Source organism: Phalacrocorax aristotelis, chromosome Z, assembly GCF_949628215.1.
Source record: "Phalacrocorax aristotelis chromosome Z, bGulAri2.1, whole genome shotgun sequence".
Classification (NCBI taxonomy): Eukaryota; Metazoa; Chordata; class Aves; order Suliformes; family Phalacrocoracidae; genus Phalacrocorax; species Phalacrocorax aristotelis.
Genome location: NC_134311.1, coordinates 21,217,807 through 21,243,407, shown reverse-complemented (window position 1 = coordinate 21,243,407; position 25,601 = coordinate 21,217,807). Strand labels below are relative to the sequence as shown.

Sequence of the window (25,601 nt, the reverse complement as noted above, 5' to 3'; positions counted from 1 at the left end):
CTTCCAGTCACATATTTTTTAAAAAAACAAAAGTTAAAATAGTTCTCTATACATTTTATGACTTTGATACTAATACATATGTCCATGCTGCATATATGTGCCTGTGGGTGTGTGCTGTGTGGATGTGTGCCACAAACATGTAATTTTTCTCGTGGTTGGAAAAGCTAACAAAATGAATGTACATATTCATAAAGTAAAAATATTTTGAAGTTGTTCATGGAATGAAGTTTTCACTTCTGCTTTGAATTGTATTGGAGGATGTTGTGAGGTTACATTTTACTAAACTTCCAATCTTCCTGTACTTTTATGAGTCTGGATTAATATCACTGGATTATAGAAGTACTAATTGCTGTTTAAACTGTACATTGCCTAGGAGCACACCAAGTCAAACCCACTATTACCACTATGAAAGCAGAAATGAAAACAAAAAAAAGGAAAAAAAATATTTCAATGAATTATATCTATATAAAACAGACAAAGGGCGATTACAGAAGTAGATTATTATTTATCTGTATGTTATAAAGTAACTGCAGCATATCATAAACCTAATATTCCCACAGTACTATGGTTACCACATCAAAAGGTTTTTAATGTGGGATTTTTAGAATGCTAATGGGATATTTACAAAAAAACCTTTTGCAAACCTTGAGCAAGTAGAAAGTTCAAAGGCAGTTGTTTCAAAATTGTGGTATCTTGCTGACTGATGGAAGCTGACATCAGGAATTGCTCAGAGATGGGCATTCAGAATGAATTCGAGAGAGCTGAGAGAAACAAATGATGCAGACTTTAAGATTGAAAAGGGCTGTTGTCTTTGAGGGATGAAGAAGTTAAAAACACATGGCCAATGGAACAGAACAAGAGGCTGTAGCAGGATTCTAGTAGGTAGGCACAACCAGGGGAAAATCACCCTTCTTGAAGCCAGAAAAAAAGGAAGCTGGAAATGAGACATGATGGAAGGATTCCAGAATGACATTGTATGCACTGTGTTTCTGCTTTTCTTAATTATTAATTGCACACAAAAGCATCATGGTTTTCTCAGCTGATAAATCAATACTTTGTACATCATGTGTAAGTTTTACAGACTCTACATTAGTAAACAAACAAAAGCCAGACCAGTTGGAAGACAATACCCTGAAAAACAGAAGAAACTTAGAGATCCCTGAATGATCCAGGTCCGACCTATAAAAGTAAAGCTCTGCAACCATTGCACCATTCCAGTGTATTAGTCTTAGTTCTCTGAGCGTAGGAAAAAAAAGGGGAGTGAGCACTGGATCATATTTTATTTAAGAAAAGAGAGAAACTAGTGAAAAATAAGAATTCATCAACATTGTGAAACAAGTTTACAAGTAGTTTCTATCACATAAAAATAATACACACACCCCAAATTATCTTTTTTGAAAATTTTATGTATTATATAAGGTAAAAATGAGATCTGACAGAAGATTAAACTCTAAATTCTCATAATGAATATACAGGAGTCTAGGATTTCAGAGTAAGTTTATGGTAAGAGAAAGTTAATAAAAAGCTAAGTATTTGCAAAATCTGAAGAAAGTCTGTGATTATGATGTATGCAAAAATGAAAACATGGGGGTGAAAATTTGATAATGGTATATAATAAAATTCATTTAATGAAAGCAAGTTTCTCAACTCATGGGTTAAAATGAGCCTTTTTCTTTTGCCAATCTGAAGTACTAAGTTTATAAACTTTAGTGTTCATTGTTTTTTGTAATGTGTTAAAATAGGCTTCTGTTTCTGGTGTGGCTAGCATGGTTTTATACTTCACAAAGTTAATATAATAGGTAAAGTTCATATATTATAAGTTTAAGTGTATTCAAAAGCAAATTCAAAGATGTTCTCTTGTAGGATGATGTTCAGTCTTCCCAAGATTCCTTGCCACGCAAGACGGTTATAAAGCTGACATCACAACCAAGGTAAATAATTTATGTATTACTTAGTGTCTAAGATTCTTTTAGTAATGTCTGTGCTTTCATTACCTAGGAGGTTTCTATGCCATTTTTTTTTAACTTTCACTCAAAATACAAATAAAAAAAGGTAGAAGGTAGTCTGGCATATTATGCTAATACTATTATGTCTAGTTGAAACAGGACATAGCGCTTCAAAACTATAAAAGATTCTCACACACTACTAGTTTAGCTGTGGCAAGTAGTTTACTATATGCTTTTACAGCATTGTAATCCTTAATAAATTATGCTTGAGAGCAGCAGTAGAAAATTCTAATTAAAATAATTACAGCTGGCTCACTTAACGCTGTGAGCAAAACTTGAGTCTTTGTAAGGCCTAAAAATCGCAACGTATAAATGCTGAATTATCTTTAAAATTCAAGTAGAAGATAAACTAGGACACTGTTTTCTCTTAACTCCAACTTACTGTATTAAGAAGGCTTACTTCTCTATGTATGTGTAGTTCTAGAGTATGCAGCTGAGACTGACAACCTGCTATCCCCATGAACATTCAGCATCCAACCTGAAGTTACTTAAATGTTCATTAAAAGTTGACTAATCCAAATAAAGTGAATAAGATATGATATGAGAGCTGCTGTGTGTGTAAATCAAGTAATACAAGGTTTATACAGAGCAGAAGACGTAAGATTGATTTAAAAACTAGTGAATGCTATTTTTGCTGATGTTAGTGTTTAGTTTCTCTAGTTCTAGCAAGTGGCAAGCCAATAAAACTTACTTGCCTAATTCATGAAAGCGTCAGACTATTCAGCAGACCAGCTGCTACTGTTAAAAAGTTCTAACTGGATTCTTTGAAAAAAATGAGCAAAGATTGGTCCTTGTGAGCTTTTGGGGGAAGCTGTCTTTAGTCCTCTCAAGTTAAATGTATATAATGTGTGTGTATATTTAGCTTTAATATAAGCTTGTCTCTAAAGAAGTCATACTTACATAAATACATTTTTTAAATAGGAGTTTTATTCTCTATAAAATAAATGGAGTGCTAGATAGGTGCTAATAGCTTATCTTAAACTTGTCAAAAACGCAGTTCCCTAGCAATTTAATTAGAATCATAGACTCATTATGGTTGGAAAAGACCTCCAGGATCAAGTCCAACTGTCAACCCAACACCACCATGCCTCCTAAACCATGCCCTGAAGTGCCACATCTACACGTCTTTTAAATACCTCCAGGGATGGCGACTCTACCACCTCTCTGGGAAGCCTGTTCCAATGCCTGACCACCCTTTCAGTGAAGAAATCTTTCCTAATATCCAGTCTAAACCTCCCCTGATGCAGATTGAAGCCATTTCCTCTTGTTCTATTGCTAGTAGCTTGGGAGAAGAGACCAACACCCACCTCACTACCTCTTTTCAGGTAGTTGTAGAGAGCAATTAGGTCTCCCCGCAGCCTCTTCTTCTCCAGGCTAAACACCCCCAGTTCCCTCAACCTCTCCTCATAAGACGTGCTCTCCAGACCCCTCACTACCATCTTGATGTCTGTCTTGTAGTGAGGGGCCCAAAACTGAGCGCAATATTCAAGGTGTTGTAACATTTTCAAAATAACTCCTCAGATATCTTCACTGGGAGGGGACTGCATGTGTTGTATATAAATTCTTGGCTGAAGACAAGTTATAATGTAGACTTTCCTTACCATTTGAGGATAGCTTTAATGGATTTGCTTTCCTTGCTGAGGTTAGCTAATGAAATTTCCCCCATGCCCCTTCCATCCTGTGATGTGTCTTCTGTTTGCATCCACTGTTCCACTTATCTCTCTGCTTAGTATGCTAAGTAAGTTTTCCCTTTTTGGTGTTTATGCATTTCAGGCATTTGGGTTTTTTTTCCTCTTAGTTGCACATAAGTAGATACACATGTCAAGCTTTTTTATTTTAAAATTAATATCCTAGCAGCCTTAAGCTGCTGTTCTCTAAACTTGTCTTAGCTTACTAAGAAGATAACATTGGTAGATAATTTATAATTTTAACATGTCTGGCATTGAAGGTACCATACAGTGATACAAGATGCGGTTTGTGTTCCGAAGACTGTGTAATCAAAATTATGGGATGTTGAATGAAGAGGGGAAAAAATATGAGGAGAAAGGGGAGGACAAAGATTACAAGGGAATATTGATATTGCTGCCCAAAAACCAGTTTTTTGTCATGACTTCCTGTTTGAAAACAATTCCAAAGCAATGCTTAAGGGCACACTACTTCATGTTTCCTTTGTTGTTAAAATTTTCATTTTTATATCTATATATTCAATTATTTTCTCTTATAAAAATGAACTTAGTCTTTCTAGGCTTCTAACTTTGTCTCTGATTGTAGTCTGTATCTCCACTAACATAACTACCATTGTGAAAAGTGGTATGTAAGCTGAGGCAGTAAGTTTTGCTTAAATCTGTGTGAATATTATGTCTGTGCATCTGAGTTTTCTAGGTAACCAGTAAAGATGTGAAATGTTAATTTCTGTAGCACCTTAAATTCAACTTGATAAATTTATCATTAAGGATGAATGCTTAAACTTTAGAGTTTGAAGCATCTAAGACAAACTAATTTTTCATTTAAAATTTTGAGGCATCAGCAGATTGAAAATACTGATTCTCATCAAAACTTTGTTATTTGGTAATCCTCTAGTCAAAATAATTTTTATTGTTCATGTCTGTAGCATGAAAACTCTAGATTTCTTTCTGTTAATATATTCTGATATACCATTATATGGGATAGAGATTAAGTCAATGTAACTGGCAGAGTGTTACTTTTCTTTAATTGGCTGAATGTTCAGCTTTTTGTAGTTTTGCATTTCCATGTCAAGATTTTTAAAAATAGCTGTATTGTAAATTCTTATAAAACTTTGGTTCATTTCACCTAAAAATTTGGAGGAACGCTACTCATGGGAAGCTAGTAAGATAATGGCTTTTTTAATCTAATTACTTTATCATTTTCCTATTTTTTCTTATTTTACTGAGTTGATACTGTCAATTTAAAATCTAACCTTTTCAACAACGAAGTAGTTGGTAGTATGCTTTTGCCTTTCATCCAGCCTTCCTTTTTGATGTTTTTTAGTGAAGTGTTGTCTTCACTGGTTGTGAAAGTTGTGCTCAGTAGTGAAAGCCGATCTGACAGACTGTACAAGAGAGATAGTACAACTTGACTACATGGAAAAAAAGAAAAGAGGGAAAATGTATCTTTCAATATTCATTGTTCTAGTACAACGTAGCTCCAGATTGTTGTGTAGTTGAGAAGTATCTTTCAACTGTTTCTAAGTAGGTACCACTTTTAATATATTTGGTATTGTTTCCCCACCCCCCACCTATGCATCCCTTCTCTGTAGTGCTCTGTTGCCATCTTTTTATGAATCTGTAGTTTTATAAAAAAGTAATGTGTTAATTTCAATGAAATAGGTATGTACTTTAAAACTTACTCTGACTCTGCCACCTTAGAACACCTAAGTGGTCTTTTGATCAGGCTTTTGAGTACTGAATTTATGGCATATTTAATTACATTAAACCCCTTTTAACTGATAAATGAAATTGCATGTTTTTTTAAAGAAATTGTTACTTCCAGCTGAAAAACAAACTACTGGAACTACTTTTGTCTTGTTCTGAAATCAACAATTATTACAGTGTGTCTTGGAGATAAAGCCCCTGAGTCTGCTGATAAATTGATACTGCATCATACTCTTGTGAGAGTCCTGTCCTGTGTTCCCAAGAAGCAATGATTCTATTAGTCTGCCAGAGGTTATACTTCCCAAATGGCAAAAGACTTGCACTCACTGGACTTGGTGGGGAGGGAGGCTGTTTGAACCTCTTGCCATTCAATTTAAGCTGTCAGCTGTTGATGAAGTGTATGTCAACAATGTGAGTGGCAAGATTTCCTAGCTATTTCCATGTACAGTGTTCCTGGAGGCAGCATTGCAGGGGAATGTGATACATGACCAACTAACTGAATTGGCTGTCTGTACCAACTTGGATTTTGGAGTAGTATTGTTTGGTACAACATGGTGAACCTAGGAGTAAATAAGACTTAACAGTATCAACCATGCTTTTTAGTTTTTCCCCCTCTTTTTGGTTCTCTCCCTCCCTCCCCCCCTGCCCCACTTCTGAACCTTCATGTAGCTGGCTGGGGAGTTTCAGTAGTGAGCTCCATTGCACACTGCAAGGATGGTGTAAGGCATCGCATCTGAGATGAAGATACTATGATATTGAAAGATTTTTAGAAATCATTGATTTAGGATCACTTTTCATGCTAATCCAACAACACTTATGATTTGCCCACAAATTACTTTGTCAGCTAAAATGGGATGATATCCTTCTTATCAGGCTAGTCTAATAACTTAGCAGACGCGTTTTCCACTAGTTGAAATATTCAGGTTGCCTAGGGGATTAATTCTGAGTCAGATGCACTGTAATCAATGATTTCTTCAAAGATCTGTCACAGTACCAAGAGGCTTAGTGACATCCACCTTATAAAATAAAGATTTATTTTTTCCAAATAGAGAATAAAAAATAATCTGAGCTATTATCCTTACTTTGGTATCTATGAGCATGTTTTGGCATAAGGTTGTAATTAACAAAGTTTTGGCATAAGTTGGGTTTATCCTGTTAGGTCGAAAATTTGTGATCTTTTTTGAGAAAGAAAATTCTGATTTACCTTTTTAAGATTTTTTAAGTTGGTTACCTTTTCAAAAATTCACTTGCCAGGTGGTGTACCTACTGCTTTCTCAACACAGCACTGTAATGTAGAAATTAAAGCTATGTTAGTAAGTTTAATATGTGATAAAGAGTAATGTACAAAGGTCAAAAATTCTTGGCAGAGTAGTGTGTGTGTTACTGTATTTGGTTGAAAGATGACAGCAAGGATAACTTGCCTGAGAGGAAACTTTGTTGGTCTGATATGCCAAAAGGGAAAAGCTGTCCTGATGATGTGAAGCAATTGGTTAAAGCTTCAAATAAAAGGAGCTGTATCTTTCTAAGCTTAAAGGTGACTATATTGGGGTAACATTTTAATATTCTCATTTGGCAACTTTAACTTTGGTGGGTGTTTGTTGGGTTTTTTTGACCTGTTGCACATGTTGGTACAATCATTCTAAACAGCTGTCCAATAAGGAAAGGATGGTCTGAAAGCATTTGACATTTTAATAATATGCATTTTAAATACCTTTTATGCTTGCATGAGTTCTGAGGCTTATATATTTCTAGATGTATACTTAGTTTTAAAAAAAAAAAAGACAGTTGAAACAAGGGTATTTTCAGTTGTCACCGGGGGAAAAAGTGCTTAAAGGAAACAAGAAAATAGAGTAACATTTAAAATTAAGCCAAAAATATTTGTGGCAGTCCATACATTGTTAACAAGCACACTTGTTGCCTGGGAGGGTAGAGGAAGAGGACCAAACCAAAAACCAAAGCCAAACCAAGAATTTAGTTTTTTATTGAATGAAATAGTGATAGGAATATGCACAACCTTGTTATGTTTTTGTTGAAATGAAATCTCTGTATTAGTAACTTTAAAGGGAGATAGACAGGATGAATGGTTATTCAATCAAGCCTTAAGACTCTTCCCTTGTGTTAAGAAACAACACTTAATTAAGCACTTGCATTACTGTGCGAGAATACAAGTGGTTCGAAGATTAGAAATCCATTTGAAATAATACGTGAAGAGCTGCACTCTTAGTTTCCAGTACCCTGGCTGCTTAGGCTGAATACAGCCTAATGATTTTTTTGAAAATTAAAAGTGTTAATGGCAGCGTTCAGCTGCCTGATCAATTTATTAGATTTCAGGTGACCTGTAGCTGCCATGAATATGTTCTGTGCGTAGTAAACTCAAGGTCATTCTGACTAAATTGAATAGGTATTTAAAAAGTATTCTCCCTCTTGATTTTCATGATGGAATTGCTCTTGCAAAGGCAATTAAATGCTTGGCTGTCATAAGGTATCTCAGGCATCTGAATCCTGAAACGTCAGTTAAAAATAATTCTGGCAAAATTGGTGACTTCAGAAAGGACAAAACCAAGATACATTCGTTCTGCTTTGTAGGTGGAAGTTAGCTGTGCAACTACTTTTATGACCAAACCTGGCAAATTCTGCACTGAAAATGTCTAATCGGAGAGAAAGTGTGGGGTGTGGAATAATTAACAGCACCTTGGTGTCTTAATTCCCATTCTTCCTCTAAGAAGACAGTAGTTTTCCAGAGATTTCCATTTTACTGTGCAAGGTTTCTATTTCCCGTGTTAATTACGCTACATGCAGGCTTATTGCAGAACTGACTTCCTGCACTGGCAGTTAACATTTTACTAAAAGTTTATATGGGAACTCTGAAAACAAACAACAAATAAGCTAAGGGATGAATGTCTGTTTTGATGTAAAGGGTAGCTCTTTAAAACTGAACTGTAGTTCACTTTTGAGTTATAAATTTTCATTATTAAGAAAAAAAAAGCTTTGATTTGCAATTAATTGCACTCTAAAGCTTTCTGTGGAATTAATCTTTATTTTTCAAAACTCAGTTTTGACTGCCATGCTTCTGAATTCAAGTTTTTCAATAACTTGTTAAATTTCAAACTTCTAATCGTTACTTTTTCAGTACATAAAAATTCGTATAAATCAAACTTTTTTCGGTTTTTGGTCTGTCTTATTGTTGATAAACTAATAATGGTCTGTTTTAAATATTTTTGTTTACTGACTGTCTTTGAAATTGCAGTTGCAAAATTAAACCAGTAAATAAGTTGATTCAGTTTGTAGTGTTTGTAGAATCTTTGCACTTTCTCAAAACTGCACAAATTTAGGATTTATTGGTTCAGTGCACAGAATTTCAACAGGTTTTGTTGGGCTTTGCAGTGCCAGGACAATCAGACTGTGAAGGTGTTTGCTTCAGTTGTGATAAAAATTATAACATTAAAATGAAAAATCCCACAGTTAGGAGTTACAAGAAATTTCTGGGTTCCTCTCAAAACACTGTTTATAATGGAAGTGTCATATGAAATGCAGAAAGAATAGATTAACTAAACATACCTTGGGGAAAGGAAAAAAACCTGGGTGTTTTTCAGAAAAGAGAAAGTGATCATTGTGAAGGAATATGCTAGTAAAGAATTGAATACAACTGAAGATCTGCATTGTATGCATGTACTTGTGAAGCAGTTTTGGAAGTAGAGGATACACATCTTCAGTATATTAGTATATTTGTGTATTATTTCTTTTTTTTTTTCCAGGCACTGGCCCCTTCAGCCTTTTTACTGGAGTTGCTTTGAGGCAATACTGTAGTTAGTCCAAGGCTCTCAAGGCACAGACTGAAGTGATATGGCATACTTAAAGTCTTTCTGCTCTTCTGAACCAGATTTTTTTTCCCTTCTAAATGCAGATTTATAAAGCCTGCACTACAAGAGGAACAAGGAAAGGATTTTAGTGAAGGTACTTCCTGATCCTGAAAAAGTCAGGGGGCTTCAAGCCCATCTTGGACTTCAGAACACCTCACAACTTTGTGGTAAAAGAAAAATTTAAAATAGTGCCTTTGGACTTAATCCTTTTATCCTTAATTGGAGAGTAGTTATGTGCTCCAGGTTAGGATATGTGTGCCACTAGAATCCATCCAAATCATAGGAAGTATGTGTATCTGGCATATGTAGTAGGTACATAACATTTTAAAAGTCTTGTCCTAGGTTGATGTTGGTTTTTTGTGTCCTCAAAATTTATAGTTCTTACTGTGCTGTTGTCTGTGTTTATCGTGAATGCTGTTTTCTTGAGGGTGTTCCATGGTTTGTTCTTTAGAAAAGTATGCAAACATCCTGTTCCCTCTGAGAGTAGAGGGATGGAATATGTGCCTATTATCTGCCTAATTCTCTGCCTTCTGCGTGAACAGTAGATATTATCAAGATATATCTGCAGAATTATAAAAAGTGAATTGACAGGAATTTGTGTGAATTCTCTCACCTTTATTAACAAATCTTAAGTTTGACTTTGTCATTAGGAAGGGCATTCCTGGAGTGATTCAGAATTCTGAAATGTCAAGCTAAGATAATGGAACTTTTTTTAAGCACGGTATCATTGTTTTTAATTATTTGTATGTTAATCAGAACTGTTGGCCATTACTGCTGTTAGAAGGAATGTGTAATTTTAACATTATAACGCTTTCTAAACTAAGCATTTAATTTCCTCTTCAAATGCTGTTGTTGTAGCATAATTCTATTTTGTGTTAGTTAAAATTCTGCTGAATTCCTGTGAAATTACTTATTTATTGATATCTCTTTTTTTAAATTTCTTGATGTCACCTGTAATTTTAAAATGGAAAATTGATCTGTGGATAATAGATTCTGTTTCCACTTTTGTTTTTATACCTTATGAAAACAACGTATGTTGTGCGCTTGTAGTTTCAAATTGAAATTAAATTCCTACTAATTCTTCTGCACAATTTTTTTCATAAACTGGAGAAGTTGTCTTATTTAGGAAGAGGCAAAAATCTTTATATTTGTTTATATGTGATAATATGTGAGTAAATATATTCAAGATTAATATTCTACTTTATAATAAACAGTATATTTGTATTATAGGAGTTGCTGCTTAGATGTAAATTGATTTTTTTTTTTTTGTTACATCTGTGACAGTACTGCTAGTCCTAGTTCGGATTCTTTAATTTACAAGAAGTTTAGCTAGTTGTGATGCGGAGGACCATATTAGGATTATTTATCTTATCCAGTTAAGTAAGCTGAAAAATCTCCTTAGACCTTATCCAGTCAATGAAAAGCCCCTTGGGAAGATATTGGAACCTCCTTTTGGGGAGAACTTGCTTTTCGTCCACTACAGAGGAGGGACTGTTTGCTTAACTACCGATATTCCCAGTGCCCTAAATTTCATGTTCACATCTGACAGTATATGTAAGACTGCAACTTTTTAATCATAAGGTTTTCCTTACAAAGGACTTTTCTATTTAATTAAATGTGTAGGACTGTACAGTTATGAACGCTAATGGTTTCAGCATCTATTCTGTCTCGTAGGAGGTGAACATTAAAGCTGTAGCAATTACTGAAACTAAGTGTTGTAATATAATTAGGTGTGTTGATGCAGTTCAAAGCACACTTTCACTGTAGTTTCATTTGGTGCTCAGAGCTTAACTTGGTATAGCTTTTTCTGAAAGTTCATTCTCATAATGTACAGATTAAATTAAAAAAAAACCAACAAAGCAGCACACTAACCCAAACAGAAATATTGAAGTAGACCTGATCCGCTTTAGTTAAAACCGGAAAGCAAAAAAGCAGACCTGGCACCATGATTTAATTCCACACTTTCATTTCATTTCAAGTCGGTTTATTGTAAATGCATTTTTTGCCAGTGCTACCTTCACTGAGTTAATACACAAACTTGCTGATTGCCTAGCTATTACTTTAATGTTCATTGGTACATATTGGATATCACATATTATAAACTTTTATCCATGGGTGTCCATCTGAGCATGGTGGAGTTTTTTTGTGCAAAGTGAGGACAAAAACAAGCAAGAATTTCTTTAGTTCAGATCATAAAATCACAAATTGTTTTCTGTTTGTATCAATCATGCTAATAGAGTGGAATGTAAATAGATTATAAAATTTGAAACAAACACTTTATATCGCTTTAGAATTTAAAACCATCTTAGTAAACTGGAGCCAATATTTTGTAGTCAGTGAAATGAAGCAAGCAAGTGGAGCTATTACACACCACATGGAAAACTCGTATGGGGTCTAAGCAAATAGACATTAGTGAAGCAGAAAAAGACTAGGCATTACTGAAGATCAGATTGAGAGATTTACTTGGATGGTGTCAGAGGCAATTTTGCCTTTGTATGGTTTAAATGGAAATGTTCTCTGTAAAATACAGCTGAGATAGTGTGCTACACTCAGAATGATGAAGGTTTCATCAAAAATATAGTATCTAGTTTTAGAAAACATGCTTCAAGAGATGAGACTTTGAGAAAGCTTAACAGGAAGATAAGAGTTTTCCTATCTAAGTTGAAGAAAGCAACCAAAGAGCTGTTGAAAGAGTATTATATGTTTAGTTTGAAAAGACTGATAATGAGGACCATAATTCTGTAAATACATAAAGGTTTCTTACAAATAGAATCAGTTGTATTATACTTGCAGTGGAAAATGTAAAGTAATTAAAGTAATTTTTATATTAGCAAAATCGCTGCTTGAGCTGCAAAATAGTGTAAACAGTTTGGATGTTTTCAAGACTAGTAATCGTAGCATTTGTCAAAGGTTGTCCTACTGAATTCTCATTCTGGTTAAGAGGACAAACCACAGCCACCTTCCAGTCCACTCTTTTTGATTAATGTCTAGATTTGCCTTTTGTCTCTTGAATTTAGTCTTCGATCATAACAAACCAGCATATTTTGCAGTACTCATCATGGCTTAAGGTTATAGGCTAGCCTGGTTTGTACATACTGTCTTTTGACAACTGGAACAAACAAGAATGGACTGATTTAAGGCATGGAAGACTTTCCAGTGACCTGAAATGTTACCTGATGCTTGTATGAGAACTAGTTGCTCTAATGAGAGAACAGGTCTTGTTATAACTGCTGTCCTTAATGCACAAGCACAGCAATTTTGGCTCAGTTTGTCATACAGGCAAAAGGAATTTCCTGTTCAGGATAAATAGGTTTTTTCCTCTGACAAATGTTATTTTGGCACTTGGCAGATCTGCTATAAAAGGAAGAGTGTTTCTGTATGTCTTTTGATGAAAGAGCTGTCTGACTGCTGGTTATTTTAACAGTTCTACACATTAAATGTTTGCAGAGTCATACATTTTTTTTTTTCTTTTTTACCATTGATAAGTAGGTTTCTGATGAGAAGTGTTAAGCAGAGTAATAACTACTTAAATTAGTAGCAACAGATCAGTCCTCCATAGGAATGCAAAGGTCAAGATACTTGCTAATACTGGAAAACTCTGGATTTTCCCTCTACCTCTCTGTGACCCCTGCCCCATATATGTAGCGTGTGTATGTATCCAGTTATAAAAGAAATATCCTAAATCTGTAACACCAGACTTCTGTAAATTATTTGATATGGTTGACATGGAAGTGTATTTTTCCCTCTGGGGGGGGGAAAAAGTGCTCTGATGCAGAATTATTCCATTTTATGGGTATTACTGGTTTTGCTTCGTTCTGAATATGAACTAGGAATAAATTTATTTTTGGATTATTGGACAAGTATCCATGCATATCTCTTCAGTAATACATTAATTCCGCAGGGGCTTACGGACTTTTTAACTCAAAATTTACTGACAAATTGATTTCCACATTGTTTATTCCCTTATTTTTTGGTAGGATTTGCCACTATTAAAAGAAATTTGTGACTGATAAAAGAAATGTCACTGATAATAGTTCAAGATACACAGAGGCTTGAGCATTCAGTGTTTTGAATAATATATATTAGAAAAAGTATAATTTGGATGAAATGCGGGTAACTCTTTACATTTCAGAAATATTCATGTGGCAGAGAGAAAAATGACAATCATAAATACCTGCAGAGTCAAATTTGCTATAAAACAAGCATGAATCAGAGTTGAATACCTTCAGAAACTGTGGATTGGTCACATGATTTTCATGCATGAGATTTTTAATTACTTTGTCCAAAACTTTCTGTTTTACTTAACTTTCTTACTAAATAGATTTTGAATAGGACTGAAAGGTGTCTTGAAATGCTGTGAAAGATATAGTTCTAAAGCTCAATTTCGTAACTGATAAGAGTTGTAGAAAAAAGCATTAATCTTCCATCAAGGAGAGTGTCATGATCATGAGCCTCCACAGTTGGCATTTGATTAGTCTTGTTCCTAAAAGAAAATTAAGAACATGGCTTGAGATATACCAGAAAATGCCTGATATTTCAAAAACCAGAGGAGCAGCATGAGCAGATGATTTCAGAAGATATCCTGAATCCTTTTTTTTAAAAAAAACCCCAACATTAAGTTCATTGAAGGACACTTCAAGTTGTATATGTGGCATTTATATGGCTTTTCTTTTTTTAAAAAAAAACAACTTACAACGTACAGCATAAGTCACATAATACAGATAGTCTTTTTTGGTATTTTTGGGAGCTACCATGCCAAGCGATGCTTCATGCAATTTAACTACTAATCCCTAGTTCATTTACACCACATACATATGAGTGTTTACTAATTAAACAATGTTACTATCTACTGACTCCTGTCACATTTTTCATAGTAATTTTTTCATGCATATTTTCAGACATAGAACAGTTTCAATTCTCTCCTGGTCTGGAGAGTTTTTGTTTTACCATCCCACTGAGATTACTTTGTTTAGAATTCTAAAATTTTAGTCCAGCAATGTCTATCAACTGCCGAGATCTCAGAACTCCTTTCTAGTTGAATTCTTGTTTCTAATCAACCAGTCCTTCTGGTGATTTTTAACATATGTAAAGTTACTTCAATTACTTTTCTATAGGGCTTAGAGCATTTTAGTGTGTATTCATGATTTTTCCTCTCTTTCACTCCCTGCCATCCCTTTGATATTTCAGGATAATTTACATGCTTCCGTTTGTTATTTTTTGTTAGTCAGTGGAAGACCATTTGGCTTCATGGCTTGTATCTTTTCTCAATTTTAGATGTAAAGTAGATGTAGATGTAGCAGGTCTGCTTTTTTCACCACTAAGCTATTTTTTAGCTTAACCTCTAATAGAAGAGGGGGAGAAACTAGTCAGCTTTGAAGGTGCTGTTCATGTAACTTTGCAATGAAATTGTGCATATATGCCCAGACAACTGGTTCTGATGAGCTGTAATGGGAAATGCTTTAATCTGTCTGCAAAGGTTTGTCAGAGAGATTCTAGTAACATTGTAGAGTGCCTCAAGGAGTTGGTTCTCAAAGCAGACTTGAATAATGGTCCTCCACCAAGCAATGAAAGCTGTTTTGAGCTGTTGTGAGTCCAAGTGTCTTGAAGAGGTGGTGTTCTGAATAATCCGTTGTCCCTGATGATTACATTCACCAGTAATGAGTTCTGGTTTCTCATGTTGTTTGAATGCATTACTTGTGAAGGCAGTATGAATGAACAAGAATAGTAATTGTGTTGCAGGTGTTACCAACAAATGTATATCTGTAGCAATATATACGTATGCCCATATGTTTATGCATATTTGTGAAACAAACAGAGCAGTGGTCTGAAATACCATAACTTTTCAGTTTAAGAAACAAAATTTACAGTAGCATTCTTCTAGAAGACAAAGATTAGATATCTGAATCACCTTTATTTACATTTTTGCTGTGAATATAGCTACACCAGTTCACATGTTTTCTTCATAATTTAATAAAGCATTTGAAATAATAGTGGGGGGTGGCTTTTTTCAGCTCTGGCTGAAAAAGTTTCACAGCAAATTAAATCTTTACTGCAGGAAAGACTATTCAATATATTCTTTGATTCTTGAATGTGTATGTTTAATAGAAGGGTTTATTAACAGTGTATGATAGGTTATATAGGAAAAATTATTATGCTTATATGAATCAAAGATACTTATTCTGGGTTTCAGAGACCCAGAAGAGTATGGGGTAAAAAAACTCAAGGCATATCTTTCCAAAAGTGCCTGAAAAGCCGGTGGCAGGATTTGCTTTTCCGAAATTGCCAATATTTGCACATCAGAATGCATCCAATTTAGGATTAAGAGCTCAAATCTGCACCTGTTTCCCATTTTTTGAGGGCTGAGAGCAGTTTACTCCTGCTCCCAGTGCACAGATGTAATACGTGGTCTCTGTGTGAATAAATTGGCCGTGGTTTTATCTGTAGAAAGTTATATGATTACCTTTTATTTCAATGCAGTTTTTATTACTATAGTTTCAGAATTCTTTGATTTCTTGAATAAATGAGAGAAATGATGCTGACACTTGGCCATAATGGTGTTTCTAAAGTAAAATATTTTGGGTGAAATTTTTCATCTGAATTTTAACAGTAGGCATTAAAACGCCTACCCTTTTATTTGGATAAAAGATGTGAGCTTTTTGTAGTTTTCTTGGTGCTGTTGCCAAAGACCAGTGATCTGAATAATGAAAGGACAATAATTGCTTGCTGCTTCTGAAAGACAGTAATACTCATATTTTGCCTTAAAATCTGCAATAGAAAACCTTCAAATATTGTCAAGTTGCTTCTCTGTGTAATGTAACCACAGTACATTAAGCAGTTGTACTCTGCATTTGTGGATGACATTTTTTGTAATGATACAGCTTATGTGAAGTGTAGCTCTTTTGTTTCATAAAGAATTTAAAATAGTTATGGTGGGATGTTGTTTAAGGGTGGGAGTTGAATGATCCTTCAGAGTAATGTGATGTAATTACATTAGTCAGTGCTTTTGTATATGCACAAGAATTATATTTTGCTAAGTATAAATACTTCAGTTCTGCTGAAATAAAATTTGAAAACAAAATATTAGCATCTAGGCAAAATTCCTGCATTTCAACTGCTGAAAGTCTGCTCTGTCATTACTAGCTTCATCTGACTGCCTTATTACTATACATATATATAATGCACTTACGATACATTGATTCAAGAAGGTAAAAAACATTTGTTCTTTGGTACAAGAGCTTTGTTTTATCCAAATATTTAAAAAAAAAATCTTGTGAAATATAATGGTAATATGGTAGCTCCTAAGGTCTTTTGTCATGGGTAAATTTGTCATGTGACTAATTAAAGTTGTGTAATATGTTTATATCAATGGGAAGATGAACAAAGTTTCTGGAAATATTTTCACATTAATGTATTCTTTCTTTGGCAGATAATGTAAATTTAATGAGGTATAACATTACTAGAAATTAATTGTATGCATAAGCTTGTATTATACTTGGAGGCATAAGAACTGAGGAATTTCACTGTATAGAAAAAATAAAAAGATTTTTGTAATGTTCTGTTGATGGATAAGAATATTTCTTCTGAGCTTTGGTGTTGGATCATTTCTTAGATCTGTATTGCTTCTGACACAGTTCTTATGCGCTTTTTTCACAGTGCATGAGAAATTCTTTAAAAATATTTAATTTTATTTTGTTGTCTTCCTACTTTTTAGGGGTTCAAGATAGAGGGCAGTGTTGGTTCAGTTTAGTTTTGTTTCCACAGCTGTTATAAAGAAATTATATTAACATTTAAATTAAAATTTTATCTAAAAGAACACATCTTCAGTTAAGCAGAAGTGTAAAATTACCTACCCAGTCTAGGGTAGGATCTCACAAAGTCTTGCACAAGTTCTTAAAGACTCTGAAAGCTGACCAAGAGTACGGTTAACTATTGTGTTTTATAGGAATTTAGGAGTCTTCAGCATGAAACAGGGCAAAAAAGAGTGTCCTAAAGTGCTTTAAGTTGTGTTAGAAGGCAACTGACCACGGTTAGAGGCACTAATAACCAAGGAAAGTAGTTGTTATGCACAGAGGTCATGATTTAACAATAATTCAGCATGGGAATATTCATCAAAAGAGTTGAAAGGAAAATAATTTTTATGGGAAGGTCATTCTGTATGCAGGTAGTCTAAAGGTTCTTGATAGAAAAAGCTAATATAGCCTCTGATTTTACTTTATTCAACTAATGAGAAGTTGGATTTGACCTTTCCTACTGATTGTGAGGTAATAGGTCAGCAGTGAAGGGCTATGGGATTGAAGATGAACAGCCTAATTTTGATGCAGGAAAAAAAGAGGATGGCAGTGGAAAGATAAGGGGAAAATGGTAGCCTGTTTAGGGTTCATAAGGATTCTGAGTATCTGTAGAGTGAAACTGCATTTGTTAAAATTAGAGTAGCACTGCAAAAAAATCAAAGGGCAGGGTGGACAGTGAGTAGGTGGGATTTTTGAGCAGTATGGAGAAGGAAGAATTTTCCTTGTCTCTATTGCATTCATAGTTTAGTAATGATTAATTAGTCTCTCTGATTTTACACCTGGAAGAATTAAAGTCAGAATGTGAGATTATGGAAACAGGTTCAAGCTACAGGTGAGATTTCTAGTTTGGGCAGAAGGAGACAACTCTAGATGAATTGGCTTGATCTGTGAAGGTAGTAATTGAATTTGAAGGTTAAGGTATGAAAGGAAAAGAAAACCATAGACAAAACCCTGAGGAAACTGCATAGAAAACGGAGCAGAGAATGAGGAGAATCTAAATAGAAGAAATGTTGGAGGAGTGATTTGATAAGGAAGAAGTAGATATCATGGAAACTGTTGAAAGATAAGATTTCATGAAGTAAACTGTTTACAGTGGGTCGGGTCAAGGAGGTTGAAGACAGAATAGTGGTTCTGCTGCATATCTAAGAAGATATTAGAAATTTTGGCAAGAACGTTTAATGTTTTTCATTAAAGACAATTTTTTAAAGGATGAAATGAACAAAGGGAGACTTTAGGGAACAGTTGTAAATACTGCTTACTTTGAGCTTGGCAATGAAAAGCCAAGCAGTACAGTGATAGTCCAACACACGTATGAGGCACAAATGTTCTAGTATAATTTTATTTTTCTATGATGAACAACATACAAACCTGTAATAAAACAGTTTATATATATATAGAGAGAGAGGCTAAAAAAGTTCAGTTTCAGGGCTGATTCTTTTGGTTAGTAACATAATCTGTGCTCAAATGGAAGAACAGGCATAAGGTTACATAAAAATTAGTTTTTCTGTATGTACCTAATGGAAAGATTTCAATGTACGTGCAGACAGTAGCCGTAGGGAATTTTGGTGAATTCTAATTTAAATAATATTTAACTTCAGCAAAGAGAAACTAGTTGTTTTAAGGATACATATCAGACATATATATGTGCAGCAGGTTTTGTTTGTTACTTCATTGTTCTAAATTATGTTAAAGGGAAAGCAACTGTGAATAAGAATTTTAATAGTTCATCCTGAAAAATACATTTACAATAACCTTAAATATCCCAGTTATGCTTGCAACTCTTAATAACAATTCTTTAGTAAAGATGGTAAATTGGTGTGTTTTTATTGTAAGGTATTTTCAAAATTCCTTGGAAAAATAGTAGTATTAAGAAAAGAAGATCTGCCAAGAATTGATGTTAAATATCTGTTGTTTCCTGGTTATGTTTTGCATATTTTTTGTTGTGGTATGTACCTGTTGTTCTAACATTGTTTAATGCTCTGTATGTACCATGTATGTGCAATAATATAAAACCTGAAGGATGAAGCTTGTTTGCCAAAAGGTAATTTGGCAAATATGTTTTTGCAGGTACCTTTTAATATATAATCCTATGGAACAAGAGCGATTTTCAGTAGTCTCCATCAATGTGAATTCACCTAGAGTTAAATTACTATCTCCTTTGGGAAAACCCGTTACTGTCCAGATTAGTGCTGTTTGGGAAGGAGCAACTACAGTATCACATGAAGCATATCAGGTATGCTACTTTAAGTAAGAAGCATTAAAGTATTTTTTTGACAGATATTGTAGCTTCACAGATGAAAATGGAAAGCATACTTCAAGTATTGGCAGTTCTCTCTTCTGCAGCTAATGCCATTAATTCAGTCATTTTAAGGAAAAAAATTTATTTAGCATTAATGTTTCTTCAACTGATAAGTTTTTAAACTTTTGTGGTATGGTGTATTACATTTAAAGGGTCAGTTTCAACTGTATGAACAGAAAATACAGAATTGGTGTCTTCCCCCGACTATCTAAAGCTGCTTTGTCCTTCAAGTGATAGTCCATACAGACAGTCACACAGTCTGTATGTGCTTAATACTCCAGCTGGAAGATTTTGCAGGTGCAATGGCTTAAGCAGTTAGATTCTGATGATTTTTCTTTTTTGCCTTCCAGATACAGAGGCAGGATAGTAATCTCTGTTACTCTTGTACTGAAGCTAGGCAGATGACTTTGAGTCCCCCTTGTGTTTTTGGTTTTAAACAAAGTTTCTGAGAATTTTTGAATCATGCATCATTATAGAAGATTGTCCTCAATGATCTCACTTCAGAAACTGTATTTTGTTACAGTACTGTTGTATTACTAAGAACGTATAAGCTCTAGTTTTTTACTTTCAGGCTGATGTTCTTAGATTCCTTTTGACTTGGGAGCCAAGTTGAACTTGTTTCAGGATAGCATTCCTGTGAAGATAATCCAATAAGTGTCTCTCAGTTGTCCTTCAAAGGAATAGTTATTGATAATTGTGGCTTAACCCCAGCTGGCAGCTCAGCCTCACACAGCCACTCACTGCCCCCAGTGGGGTGGGGGAGGGAGTTAGAAGGGTAAAAGTGAGAAAACTCCTGGGTGGAGGTAAAGACAGTTTAATAGGTAAAGCAAAAGCTGTACATATGAGCAAAGTGAAATAAGGAATTAATTCACTCCTTCCCATTGGCAGGCAGGTGTTCAGCCATCTCCAGGAAAGCAGGGCTTCATGCTTATTGGTTATTGGGAAGACAAAACACCATGATACCAAATATCTCCCTCCCCTTCCTCCTTCTTCCCCAACCATTACATGCTGAGCATGACATCATATGGTATGGAATATCCCTTAGGTCAGTTGGGGTCAGCTGTCCCAGCTGTGTCCCCTCTCAGCTTCTTGTGCACCCCCAGCCACTTGCTGATGGGATGGGGTGAGAAGCAGATAAGCCCCTGATGCTGCATAAGCAGTGCTCAGTGATAGCTAAAACATCCCTGTGTTATCAACTTTCTTGATATAAAAATATAGCACTATATGAGCTACTTTGAAGAAACTTAATTCTATCCCAGCCAAAACCAGTACAGTAATTAACAGTTAATTGCCTGAAGAAGAAGAAGAAAAAATATTACCTGTACCTCAAATTCTAAGCAAATTGCTTTGGAGATTTACCTTGTGTGTTACTCTTCTGTGCACGTTACTTATAGCTCCTAAATAACCAGAGTCTAAAAATGAGACAGTTGCCTTTTTTTTTTCTTATTTAAATTTGTGGATTTAAAATGTAATTTAAGTGATAAGCAGGGTCTCTGCACACTTGATAAGCTACACATGTATCTTCAGTGCACAGCAAATTTGCTCATAACAGCACATCACAGCTAACATTCTTTTTCAACAAGACTCAATCATTATTGCATTAATATAACAGTGGTCTTGATGCTAAGCAAATTAGCAGTGCAGGCATTTTTGTTTGCTAGTTCTTAACATGCTTGAGCTGTTAATTTTGGTATGTCATTTGTAATTTCATATGCATTTATGGAATATGGAAAAAATTCAGCCATCCTAAAATTATTGAATCAAAAGGAGTTACTCTGAGGATAAGATTAATATAAAAAGTTTATATATTTCTGTTTTTAATAATGGCTTCTTCCTTGCTCCCAACAGATCTCTTTTGTGGCACATCTACCACCTCTGGGGCTTGGAGTTTACCAGCTTTTGGAAGTTCAGAGTTCAGAAGCAGTTTTAGCAGACTATAATATATACATAAGGAGTAGTAGTCAGGAGAAGCCAGACAGACTTTTCAAGATAAAAGAGATACAGAATTCTGTGGATAATATAATCTTAGAAAATTCTTACATGAAACTGTGGTTTTCTGGAATGTCTGGATTACTGGAGGTATGTTGCATTATATTCCAAAACACTGTTTTACTTTTTTAAGAACTTCTGTTCTTATCCATGGAAAACTAAATGTGTCAATGATTTCAAACATGATTCTCTGTCCTTAGAAAATAAATACCAAAGAGGATGGTAAAAATCATCAAATTAAGGTGGAGTTTGCTTGGTATGGAACTACAAATAACCGGGATAAAAGCGGAGCTTATCTCTTCTTACCAGATGGAGATGCCAAGGTAAATCTTCTATTTACAGAGAGATTCTAATCTTGAAGTAGCTTGAAGCATTCTGCAAATACGATTGGAAGAGCTAGTTTTCCCCCACACTGAAATACAGCTTTCTGGCTACAAATAATGTTATCAGTTATTGAAATGATTGGCAGAACTTCATAATCAATAACACTAGGTTTGGGTAAAAACACAGCATTCATTTGAATGTGTATAAAATATAGAGAATATTGATGATTCACCAAAAAAATAAGATGCTAGCCTTGCAAGAAATCCAGCAAGATATGTCCGTATTAAAGAGGCATTTGGACAACGTTCTTCATAACATGCTTTTACTTTTGTTCAGCTCTGGTCGGGCAGTTGGACTAGATGATCATTGTAGGTCCCTTCCAACTGAAAATACTGTTTTCTGTTCTCTTCTACTCACTATCAATAAAACTAATCCACTTTCACTTCCTATAGTGAAAATGTGTAGGGCATACTGGTTCATTTCTGCATTTCTTCACTTTTCTGATTTTTAAGACTTCTTTATTGTGAATGAGGAGCTTTGTGTTCAGAGTGTAATACTTCTTTTAGCTGATATTAACATATGTAGTTTAATACAGTAATTAAGTTACTGAGTCCCAACTGATGAATGTAAAGATGGAATAGCAAGCAACCATTCTGATTTAGTTGTCTAGGGTTATCAGTATTTTTAGCTGCTTAATTTCTGGAGGGCAACAGCATACTCCTATTAGTTTTCAGATCGGAAATTCAGGAATTACAGTGTTCTTACACTTAATTACCGTATGGAATCTACTGTACCACTTTTGGAACCGGAAAGGAGATATTGGAGAAGCAAATGATGAGATAATGAACACATTTAAGAAGCTGGCTAGCTTGCATCATAGTTCTTCTTTCCAGTTTCTCCTGGGGAAACTTAAGTTGCATATATAAGGCCAAGTGGGATTTCTGTGTTTACCATTTCAGGAAATAAACAAGGGTAATTATTTTATTTTTGGTTTTGTTGTCATTCTATGTGTAAATCAATCTGGAAGTGGACAGAACAGTTTCCTTCTAGCAGTCTTTTCCAGAAGCACACATTTTGAGGTCTGAGAGTTGGCAGTTTTAAAGCATGTAGTACATTTAGTACCATAAATATTCGCATTAGTTATATTCATCAGTGTTCACTTATTCTTCAGTTTTAAATGTCAGTGGTTTTCATCTGTGAATAACTGAACAATGTCACTTATGTTCTTTAATTTTTACCTTTCATCAGTGCATGGTCACACTTTAATTTTATTTTAGAAGCTATTTCATCTTTTGCTTATAAAAACAATAATCACTAAATCTAACAATTACATCATTTTAACTATACTTGTGAATTATTTGCGTTATAAAAATAATCTGGACACATATACATAGCAAAATGCTATTTTTTGAACAGCAGTAGTCTGTCACATGCCTGCAAGCATAGTTAGAAAATAAGGTACATACTGAACTTTAATGAAAAATGAAATTGAAGTACATTTTTACTTAACATTAGAAAGAGTGGTGTTCAGCTTTTGTAGCTTGTTATACAATAAGAATGAAATCATGATACTTCTAACAATTTTGGTTCATTAATATGCCTTAAGGCTCATTTGGCTTGCATTTTAATGACACTAATTAGGTTGTCCCACTGGGAATAACAATGTAATTCTATAGTAGTTTCTGAAAGAGTTTGAATTAATGATTTTTGTCTTAAAAGAAATGCCATCTGTTCAGGGTTCTTAGTGTGAGGTGGATTTACTAACATTTTTCTGTCCTTGTGTGAAGTGACAATAGGATGGATTACAGGCAGTTTTCTTGAATTTTGCTTGGGTGCATTTTTTCCTATCCCACTTGCCCTATGTATTACTGCAAAATTAGCAATGAATAATTGCATTTGACTTTGGGTCATTTTCCTCTACTACAAGTACCATTAGATGTTTTCTTTGCCTTTGTTAACGATTGTTTTGTCACCTGATAAGTATTCTGGTTCCTTTCTTTTCAGTTCTGCAATACTCAGTATGAAGTAGAAGGTAAACTAAAAACCAATAATTTTTTATCACTGCTCTGGAAATAATAGCTGTACTAAAGGCTCTATGACACCATGTCAAACATTGCCATGGTGCAGCTAGACAGCCCACAGCAAGAACAATCTCTGGGGTTGTGGCGTAGTGTCTTGGCCACGGATGGTTCTGTCCCTACTGTATCTGAAGGGTGAAAGTAGTTTAGTGGCAGCCTCAGGTCAAGACACTAGTGTGAAGTCCAGGACAATGACACAGAGCAGAGGCTCCATGCTGCAGCTCTAGAGATAAGGCAGTGTGCTCCTATCATGTGTCTCTATTTTCTGCAAAATAGAACAAAAGCAAGGTACCAGGGAAAAAGACAGGCAGTATCTTAATTTTTTTAAAATGTCAGTGCTGCTTAACTGACAATGTTATCAAAACTTGGAAGGGACTTCCTTGGACTTCACAAGGATTATAAACAAAAGCATCCTGCCTATGAAGGGAAAACATGTTTCTATCTTTTGTGATTTTTTTCTGAAGGATGGCCAATTCTGTAAATCTGTTAGATCTGGGAGAAAAAAAAAAATCAGTATTCAATAAACTTTGAAACAGCTAAGTGTCTATATTTTCTTCTATGTATTCAAGACAAGTCAATATGTGATGACCTACTTACTAACCATGTTCAGTTTCAACAGGGAAAAAACAAAGCAGTTTTTTCCAGAGAGTCAGTTTGTGGGATCAATGTGAGCAGTTAATTTTATTATTTTATAAATCAGTTTTTCAGATTCCAAGTGGTCTTCTTTGATAGACCCAGGCTGGGAAATTGTGATTCTCCCTCAGGCACCTGTGTCTATGCACAGACATATGTACTAGTTGCTGTAGGTACTTATGAACTAACAGAATATATAAGGAAAGAGATTTATTCTTTTTTTATCCTGCAGGATCTCTAGTGCTAGAGCTTTTATCCTTTTTTTCCTCTTCGGACTTTGTCTCCATGGTTGGACTTCCTTTACTGATTATGGTCTCTGACTTGTATAGCTGTAGCTGCTGCTACCAGCTTCAAGAAACTTTTTTCATGACAGATCCATTTTTAGTCCATCAGGATTACCTATTGCCTCTAATTCTCAGAGGAGAACATGTATCTGAGTTACCTAAATGCTTGACCTTCAAACCTAAGGAGAAAATAATGGTACTTTTCTGCATTTTTAAAGTGAGATTGGGATGCTGAACTGTCCACAAAGAGAGAGACTATCCATTTAGAGTATCCCACTGTATCCATCTTCAGGTCTTCCCTCTCAAAAAGGCAGAGAGTTGTCAGTCAAGCATAGTATCCCTACTTTTAATGCTTCCCCTATTTTTGCATACCTTATAACAGGAAAAGGCAAGTACACAGGCACCATTACCTGAAGGGTTCTCACAATACTCAAGAATTCGCTGCCTTTGAAGTGTCTGTTCTTTCCTTGGTGTTATGTATTTTCCTCAAGCATCATACCTATCATCTAAAAATCTTCCCCACATATTGGTGGGATTGGTTTTGGAGACAAAAGTATTAAAATGACAACCATCTCCCATCTGCCATGTCATTCTTAAAACACAGTTCTCAAGAGCTCATAGTATTTGGTTTCCTCGCACCCCAAAGCCTGGTCTAACCTTGAACTCTGACAAATGAAGGGTAATCTACTACTGAGAAGCAACTTTTCTTGAAGGCTTTGTCTTGAGTTCATTTTTATAATCTTGGGCATATCAAGAGCATTTCATGTTGGAAAACTTTCCTCTGGTCATAGTTTATTTGACTTCCACACCAACAGTGTGCTGCACTGCCAGAAATTTCTAGGCCACATTAAGATGGTTAGTTGTGCTTCACTTGACTACAAGGGGAAAGGCTTATTGCCCATGCTTCATGCCTTCAGGCTGCAATATGCCATGCTAGCTTCTATGC

The 25,601-nt window shown here is 34.9% G+C and overlaps 1 protein-coding gene across 2 annotated transcripts in view; it reads left to right on the top strand.

Annotated features, from left to right (window-relative positions):
* MAN2A1 (mannosidase alpha class 2A member 1) overlaps positions 1 to 25,601 on the top strand; it is a 122,677-nt gene that overhangs the window by 63,931 nt on the left and 33,145 nt on the right. For both annotated transcript variants that reach the window (XM_075079368.1, XM_075079367.1), the window contains exons 12-15: positions 1,864 to 1,931; positions 19,116 to 19,281; positions 21,196 to 21,426; positions 21,537 to 21,659. In XM_075079368.1, coding sequence (XP_074935469.1) covers positions 1,864 to 1,931; positions 19,116 to 19,281; positions 21,196 to 21,426; positions 21,537 to 21,659 — 588 coding nt within the window. The remainder of the gene's footprint in view (positions 1 to 1,863; positions 1,932 to 19,115; positions 19,282 to 21,195; positions 21,427 to 21,536; positions 21,660 to 25,601) is intronic.